This window comes from Merops nubicus, unplaced genomic scaffold (assembly GCF_000691845.1).
Source record: "Merops nubicus isolate BGI_N331 unplaced genomic scaffold, ASM69184v1 scaffold6984, whole genome shotgun sequence".
Classification (NCBI taxonomy): Eukaryota; Metazoa; Chordata; class Aves; order Coraciiformes; family Meropidae; genus Merops; species Merops nubicus.
In genome coordinates, this window is record NW_008602166.1 from 2,172 (window position 1) to 11,387 (window position 9,216).

At 34.5% G+C, this 9,216-nt stretch overlaps 1 protein-coding gene across 1 annotated transcript in view; it reads right to left on the minus strand.

Annotated features, from left to right (window-relative positions):
- LOC103770963 (adenylate cyclase type 2) overlaps window positions 1-9,216 on the minus strand; it is a gene marked incomplete at both ends in the record, with an annotated part of 28,684 nt that overhangs the window by 945 nt on the left and 18,523 nt on the right. Inside the window, 2 exons of the mRNA XM_008938244.1 lie at window positions 4,882-4,979; window positions 7,100-7,169. Coding sequence (XP_008936492.1) covers window positions 4,882-4,979; window positions 7,100-7,169 — 168 coding nt within the window. The remainder of the gene's footprint in view (window positions 1-4,881; window positions 4,980-7,099; window positions 7,170-9,216) is intronic.

The following is a 9,216-nucleotide window of genomic DNA, read 5'->3' on the forward strand; positions in this document are numbered from 1 at the left end:
GAAAGATGCAGTGGGACCTAATTATGTTTAATAAATGCCAAGTGGAGTTCAGAAGCTGAGTTAAGCAAGGGAACTAGATGACGTCATAAAGTCCCCCACTGGAGAACCAGCTTTCAGTTTTTACCACAGATTTGACATTTTTACAGAATTAAAAAACATCTTGTAACTCCTTTGAGCACCAGCAAATATCTAATTTTTTCAAACCTTATATGCTAGGAATATTAGCATGTTGTTTTAGAAATAAATTTTATATCGCTAGCTTTTCCCACAAAACTATAATAAATGTTACATTTTAAGTCAGCTCCTCCATAAACGCATGATTCACAATTAAAATACATTATTTATAAAAGCATACATCTCAGTTCTTTAGAGATATCATGTGAATTCAAATATATACCTTTTAGAAACTGTAATACTAAAGATGCAGGAGTAGAATAGATCAATTTCCTTTGATTATGCACAAATATTGAAAAACATTTTGATTTGTTGAAACAACAGTGTTCTAGAATCTATTTTCAGGAAAGAACAAAAAAGCAGTGACTTTACAATCCAATTTGATACTGTATTGCTGCCATTAAAAGCATTTTTGAGAGTAATTTATGAGCTTCCCTGTCAATCATTCAGAGAACCTCTTATATGCTAAGTACTCATCAGAATTTGGGTTGATGTGAACATCTGATGAAAAGCAAACAACTGGCAATTCACAACATATATTAATCTTGAAAGAATGTTTCTTTTAGAAGTTATTTGAAATTCATTATTGCTTATGAATATATGTTCTCCAAGAGTTTCTCATAGAGACTGAGACTTGAAGTTGTACTAAGGAAAACTACAGTCTCTATTCAGAAATTTTAAATCTAGCAAGTAACAGAAGATATTAAAGAAAAGGAATATAATTAATAGGCTTACTTTTTACATATGCATAACCACTTTCAATCATGCAAGTCCTTCAGGAAGATTTAAGTAACCATTCCTGCATTTCAAACTATTACTGTTCTTTCTCTGATACAAAGGATACAAAAAAGGAGCCTGCACAACTTAAGAAGTGATTCAACAGAAGAACAACCCTATGAGTCAAGTTTGGAGTGCATCCTCGTAGAAGAAATTAAGATGTTTGTGAGAGAAACTAGAAACCAAGGGAAATAAAATTAACATGGCATAAGGAGAGCTTACGTGAAGAATACTTAATCATGCTGGCAACAGGCAAGAACAAAAGCTCTTTGTAGTTGTTTTACATGATCAATAATGTAATTGAGGTGTCACAAGAAAAAGAATAACATAGCAAGGTGAACAAGATTCTGATCATGAGGACAAAGAAAAAAGGACTAAAGAAAAGGAAAAGTCCAGAAGAATCCAGATTTGAGTGGTGAATACAGAGAAAAAAAAGTTGTAAGATTTTTTCTCCCTATACCTCCTTCTTTTCTGGGAACAGCAGGACTTCTGTTTCAGTTTGGCTAAGCCAAAAGAGTTTCATGCTGCTTTTAGAAGGAAAGTGGGCTGAAAATGCTATAATGGGAAGCAAAATACTAAAAATTAAGTGCTACCATAAACAAGCCTCATTTGAGGCAATAACCATAGGAAAGCCATAACATACATTTATTTTTTTGTAACTGGAACGTTACAGAAGCAGTACAGGTCTTTAAGGGAAAGTAATCTCAGCGTTATTGTGTAGAGTCATTAAACACATTGCACAAGTTGCCAAATGCATTGCATTGACAGATTGGGGCAAATCATTTTGTGAAAAGTGCACTTGGGATTTCATAAGCCACCTAACCTTTTACCAGCCTCTTTCTATGCTTCAAGGAATGACCTAATTTCTGAAAGGTCTCCTCTGCCACAGTGCCCCATCAGAACCCTGACAGGACAACTTTTGACAATAATCTACAGGTGGACAGAATTTAAAACTGATGAAACAATATGAGAATTTCTCAGGCTTCAAATAGTTCCAAGTCTAAATAATTTATGATCTTGGCTATCCTTCTCATACTCTTCTGGTTTCATCCCTAAATATCAGTTTTGAATAATTAATTTTTCTCAGGTGGTATGAGATGATTGGAAAAAAAATTGCATTTATACATGCTTACGTTTTGTCTGTAACATTTTAATTGAAAAATAAAAGTTGATTATGAAGATAAAGATACTGAAGATGGAGAAGTGAACATATCCTTTCTATATTTTTTATCCTTTAGAGAAATTTGTGATTTACAGCACATGTCCCTCAATGGGCTGTAGAAAATCTCCTTCTCTTGCTAGGTAATTAATATTCATGTTTTGAGCTAATTGATTGCAAGTTCTCTTAAGAGGATAAAATCATAATGAAGCAATTACAAATTACAATTACAAAGGCAACACTGAATTCAGACTTTTTTGATATCTAATAGTAGCTATTTCTTTCCTAATTCAACTGTTGCTTTCATTAAGCCATCAATGGATTCAGTGGCTATGCAGACTAACAGTATGGCAGTTTCAATGCTAAGAAAAATCATCTGAGTACTGTAACCCCAGCTGAGAATTTTTAAAAATCAAACATAGCAGAAAAATAGCTAGTAATGGTAATTTTCTTTTGTTTATACTGTCTTACATTTTATACACCTACTTTCAAGCAAAGTGTTCTAACTTTTCTATGAAGAAATTAATGACTAGAAATACCATGTTAAGGCCTCCTAACCATCTTCCATAGAAAAGATGGCATGACTCAGGAAAAAAGGACACAATTTCTTGATCACAGCAACCTCAGAGAGTGAAGACTTGTGAAGAATCTTAAATGTAGCCTCAACTTATCCCTTACTCAAGGAGCACAAATAACTCCTGTTCAATAGGAATATACTTTCATCAGTTCACCAGTTTGCATTTCAAAAAAAACCACTACCAATTCCACGTTAGTTGGCTGTTTCCCTAAATAAAGAACGTAGGGTTGTCGTGAATTACTAGAGATAACTCTGTCACTTTGTAATCTAAGAATACTAGAAAGGCACTGAAGGCCTGTTCAAAGGAAATGTAATCATCAAGATTTGCTGTCATTTTAAATGTCACAATAAAGACTTATTTGTCATGACACATTTCACCCCAAGATATTGCTTATTTGATTAAACTGATATTTACCACTTTGTGTAAAGTTTATGAAAAAAGCACATCAATTTATTGACCATGGGAAAATTAAAACATTAATAAATTATTTCAGCCTTGAAATAAATGTCACATGATCTTGGAGATAGTACTTGGAATTTGCTGGATGTTTCCCACCATCAAATATCTCCAAATCTACTTTAAAGCAGCAGCTGGTGTGCCCGCACAGAAATCAATGCTATTACAACTCTTCAAAACCAGATTAATGGAATAGCGACTCAATAAAGCCCAATGACAGATGTAGTTTATCTCTCTGTCTTCATTAGATCACCATTTAAAAATCCTGTAGAATTTTTTGAAGAAAAAGGCTAGATTGAATTTTAGACTGAACTACGATTAGCTATCTATCTATCTATCTATCTATCTATCTATCTATCTATCTATCTATCTGTCTGTTGCTGGAAGGAAATAACATTTGCAGCACTGGAGTATGCTCAATTTAAGCTATGTTTGTGATGATTACATAGACTGGTGATTTTTCAACTTTTTCTTTTTTTTTTTTTTTAAATTGCAATGCTCCCAGTTTTCTAGTAAAGATGCAGTTGCCTTGCCTTTCTGTCCTTCATTTTTGCATCTCTTAAATTAATCCCCAGATCCCTTGAAGTTGAATACCACTCATGTTGGTCATACTTGATTTTACTCTCTTGCTTAATATGCAGGTCTAGAAAAGAATCAAAAGATAATTTAGATTTTGGTAATGAAAATTGATAAAACAAATGTATCTTTGGCTCCAGTTTTAGAAAGAGTAGTATCAACATATGCTTTTACAAACTGGAGGATACTTTCTTCATCTCCTTAGAGTTTACTCAATTCAAGTATCTGATATATTTTAATATGATACAGAATTGGTTTAAGAGTTGTAATACGGATACAGCAAAATGAGCACCTTATTAGACATATGATAGGTGATAAATCGAGATTCATTTTAATGACTGAAATCAAAACATAAAAACAGATTAATAAACCATACTGCTGGAAGGGACTAGTTAGGTACAAGTTTGGTTTTTGATATGTCACAAATCATGAATTTCCCTGAATTAATTCCTTCATTAATCAAAATACAGTATGAACTTGCAAAATATACTCATTATGCAAAATGACAAATAAAGTTAGTCATAAGTCTTAAATTCATATTTTGTAACAGTAATGCCTAAAGTCAGACTGAACCATGTGCAGGATACTGCTGAACTCAGAAGAGTGTCCCTTTGCAGCCTGTGTCTCTGAGATAGAAACTAGCTGGGAAACCTTTTTCAAAGAAAATCCTGTAACATCTGAACAGGAGTCCATAAAACCATGTACCTCTTATAAACCAAGTCTGCAGTATAGACAGTCAATTTATAATGACCTAACAGTTCCTTCTGGCTTTGCATTTAAATGTAAGTACTACAGCACAAGATCAATCAATCAACTAAGGTTCTAAGCACTACCCTTGAAAGCACTGCACAGCAGAAAAGACTATAAGTGAAGAAATACTCTATCACAGGGAATATACAGTGCTGGCTTTGGAAAAAATTGCTGTAAAACAAAGATCAGCTTTCCACTATGTAAATAATTAACAACAAAATTCCATTTTAAGAAGTCTAATAAAATAGTATTTATTGGAACTGTCTTTCAGTTTTCTCAGTCTTCCTAGAATATGCACAGATAAAAAGGTAGTTGATTTATATGCACAAAAGTTTTTACTCATGCAATTTTATTTTTTTAATTAATAAAGCAAATATACATAGGAATGAGCACACATTAAATACCACTTACTTTGGCAATACTAGAATTTGCACAACAAAAATGCAGAAGAATATGAGACAGGCACAAGTCACATAATACTTAAATGCAGGCAGAGTAGTTGCTCGATACTAGAAGGAAAGAAAATAAAATGTTACACCCAAAATTTCCAAAGCAGATAAAATATCTCTCACTCAAATTAAATTTCAGCTTTAAGAAGCAGATATGTATAGGCAGTCTTTAGCAACAGCAAATCTCCTGTTGTTCACTGACTCCCATGTCCACTGACATAGGGCTAAGGATTATCAGGCATTTTACTTCTTGAAGAATACCTAAAACACCCAAGTCAAATGGTTTTGTCTTGCTCTTCCACAAAACAGAACTACGCAAATGCACCATAAAAAGCATTATTAAAAAATAGTAAAAGCATTAAAAAATATATTTTTAGGAATTTTGGACCTTGAGCTGCTGTTAAAATCTGAAAAAAAAATTCAACCTACTTGTAAATTCATTTTGGTGTTTCACATTTCTCCAGACATTGCCCAATGAAGTCAGGCAACTCACTCCTAAAGTGAAATAATTATTTTTCTTTATTACCTTGCTGTACTTTCAGGTCCTCCAAGGCCTGAAAAGCTCCTGTTCAAATCAAAAGCAGCCTTCTTACTGATTCTTTAAAGTCAAGACTGGACTGATGAGTCATTAAAAGGCAGTGAAGAAAGATATTAAAAAGCAAGATCCAAAAAGAACAATTAATTCTTTGCTGTTCCACAGCATTTTGCAGTCTAAAGGAGATTAAATTCCTACAGGGAGCATCTACACTGTCGGATAACTTAGCTCCCTGATTTTCTCGCAAGTCCTGCTTCCCTGATTGTCCAAAGTGCACATATGATGGCTTCCTTTCAAGTCCTCTTTCAGACCTTATTGGTTAATACCACCCATATTAAAATCTGAATGTGCTCCTAGGCATACCTTTGATCCAGTCAGTGTACTCTTTAAAATGGATGAGAGCACACCAGGTCTAGCTGCATCTCTCTATCTTCTAAACAACCTTAACAAGCCTTTTTTCACCCTAATGCATTGCCAACATGCCTTTGGCAGCTGGTCATAAGAACACTATTCTGCTGAGCTGTGAAAGAATCTGAAGATTATTTCAGATGCTTTGAACTGAAATATAGCTACAAAAATAATTAAATATATATTTGACCATGACATGGGACTTGGAGGACACTTGCACGGTGTGCTAACAGAATGGTAATACACCCTCTACCTCATTCTCATCAGGTTCACTCATTCATACATCCAGTTGTGGTCAAATCCACCTCTTATTTTTCTGAAGGACAGTATAACTGTTCAGCTGTCAGCTGCCCAATTCTTATGAGAAAGCAGAAAGAGGCAGCTCTCCAGCCTTCCTGCTGATGCAGAAATACGCTCAAACTCTACAAGGCCATAAGACAAAGAAAAGGCCTGATTTTCTAGGCTAGTGGTCATGACAGTCACCTAAAGGGAAGGAATCTTCCATTCTGATCATCACTCCCAAGGACTAAAACAAATATCACTTACTCCATCTGTACGCATGTCTCAAACTTGGTTTATCACACGTATTAATAAGAAGAATGTTTAGTGTGTTGAATCCAAGACAGCTAGGCATTTTTCTTAAAAAAACATTTATAGCATTGTTTCCCTGGAATGACTCTGAGCATCAAGGGCATATGGAAAAGACCAAATGAGCAACTGGTATCATTACAAGCATATCATTACTACAGGTGACGTCTTTGAGACACAAAAACACAAACAAACAAGAAAACCCAAACAATCAAACAAAAAACAACCAAACAAAAAAAGCCTTAAACAACCAAAAAAACCCCAAACAAACTGGGGAAATCAAAACAAACAAACAAACAAAAGGTGGAGTTTGAGAAATGTCTTTTGTGCATGTAGGTGATGGAACTAAGGAATTCTTTATTCCAGTTACATCACATTTGGACTATCTAACCTCCCAATTCTGCGACACCATGAAGACTTAAACAAATTGAAATGAACTGTAGAGCCCTACAAAGAGTAAAGCACTCTTAGGCATCACATTCATAAAATTTATTCCATAAATGAGCTAAAATTTTAAGGTTTGAGCACTTCTCCCTGCAGGAGAGGTGCTGTGGCCGTGGCTCTGTGTTACAAAAGCAAAGGATACAAGTCTCACTTAAGATGAGGCAAAGAATGAATCAACCGTGAATTTGCAGTGAAAATAACTTACTTCTTTTTCCAGAGTCTTATTATAGAAAAGAAGTGATATTCTTTGAATATCTTCAGATTTAAGCCACTGCCTAGAAGAGAAAAGGAACATTATAATTAATATAAGAATAAAGTATTCCTGTCTTTTTGTATTACTGAAATGCAATAAAATAAGAAGATCACTTGGAATAAAGCAAGCTCCTGTGTGTTGCAATGTATATGATGAATTGCACTGACAACAAAAGTGGAAACTATAAATCCCCTCTCCCTTTTGACTCTATTCCTAATATACACACGAAACAAAATCACAGTAAAAATCCACATTTTTTCTGTGGATTGTTCCTAAGGACAATTAAGGGAGGTATTTATATGATGTAATTCTGACACTGATATTCCACTTGTCCAGAATACTGTAGTGTATCCAGAGCACAGAAGAGAACCTGAGATAAAAGTACTTTAAGAAGGACTGTTTTTAAGAAACATACTGTTACAATATGCATGAGTAGCAGGTAAATTACACTTTAGGAATTCCTATTCCAAAGGAAAATGTAAAAAACTTCATTCAAAAAAGTGGAGCGATTTTGTCTTTAGGCTGTATTAGTCTCTTGACCATGACCCTCTACTCTAGAGGCAGATTTTGATCTCTCTACTGAGTATAAAAATTTCCCTGCTTAAGGATGAGAAATTAAAAATAGAAAAAGTAGTTGCATTGAAATGAAAAATCTATTTTAAAAGAAGTGAATCTTGACAAAAGCTTGACATAACTTTTAGAAAATGAAATGTTCCAATATGAAAGTCTACGTTTATTTTAATGGACACTTGAAAAGTAATGGAATAATTAAATTTCAAGAAGGTTATTCTGCTTGCACTTCAAGGGGACTAGACAAAATCGAAAAAAAAAAAACGTTTAAGCAAACTACTTCTATGAACATACAATATTTGAGCTTGAACAATAATAGAAAGGATTGAGATTTTTTTTCAACCTCTCCAGCCATAACTTTAAATTAGGCTCTAAGTAGTGTCACTAATGCCTTCTAAATAAAAGGGAACATTTCAACTGACAGGCTGCAATGCAAATAAGTAGCAGCAATAAACCACAGTGGAATAAATCCTAAATTAAGGTCCTGGGAGAACAGGAGTGGGCGGAGTAGAGTGTAAGTTATTAGCTTTGATTTGTGAAATCTAAAATATTTTTTTCTTTGCCTGGCAGATTGTCCCTGTTCCTGTGCAATCACTTTCATTATAAAAAGGGGCTGAAAACATATTCAGTTCTAGGTATGCTTAATTCAGAAATGTACTTCCCAGTTTGCTCTGCAATGGCTCACATCTATATCTGAGCACAATTAGGATTCTGAGGAGAAACTGATACAATAGAGCTGTTGTCCATACAGCATGATTTTGTTTGGGTCCTGCTGGAATCTACTGGAGAAACCATTCAGTTTGTGGAATTTTTTTGGTAAACTGTGAAAATTAAGTGCAAGCCTTTTTCCATTTAGTTATTAAAAAACAAACAAACAAACCAACCAAACAACCAAATAAAAAGTAATCGTCTTCTCCAAACTGTTAGCTAATTTCCCCTTTTTTATCTGTTAGGCAGACTAATTTAACTACCATTACCACACTGCTGAAACATTTTGTCTTCAGATCTACTCCCAAAAGCCTAATTTGGTCTGTACACACTTGATTGGATGTGAAGTCAGTAGTGACGTTTAGAGCAAATGCTGCCTCATACACTACCTTACAAGCAGGAGCTTTTAGTTCTGCTTTAAAGCTCAGTAAAAACTATACTGGTTTTAGGTAGCAGGTGCCAAGAGGTCTGAGATGAGGGAAATGGTATAACAGACAAATGGAAGTGGAGAGGAAGTACAGAAGAGGTAACACAAAGTTACATATCTTTAGCACAGAGATAAGGGCTGAAAAATTCTGCCTACAGCCTGACTCCCTGATGAACCTAAAGTTACTGAAGCATCTACAAGTATGTGGGGATATGCCTGCTGGGAAGCTAGGTTCCAAATTTCTGTTTAAATTAATTTACAGTTCAATGAACAACACAGACAGCTGAATTTTGCCTGTATCCACAGAGGTGTGTGGTTTAATAGAGCCTGTACTGATTGACAATGTAATGTACAGCAGCAGGAA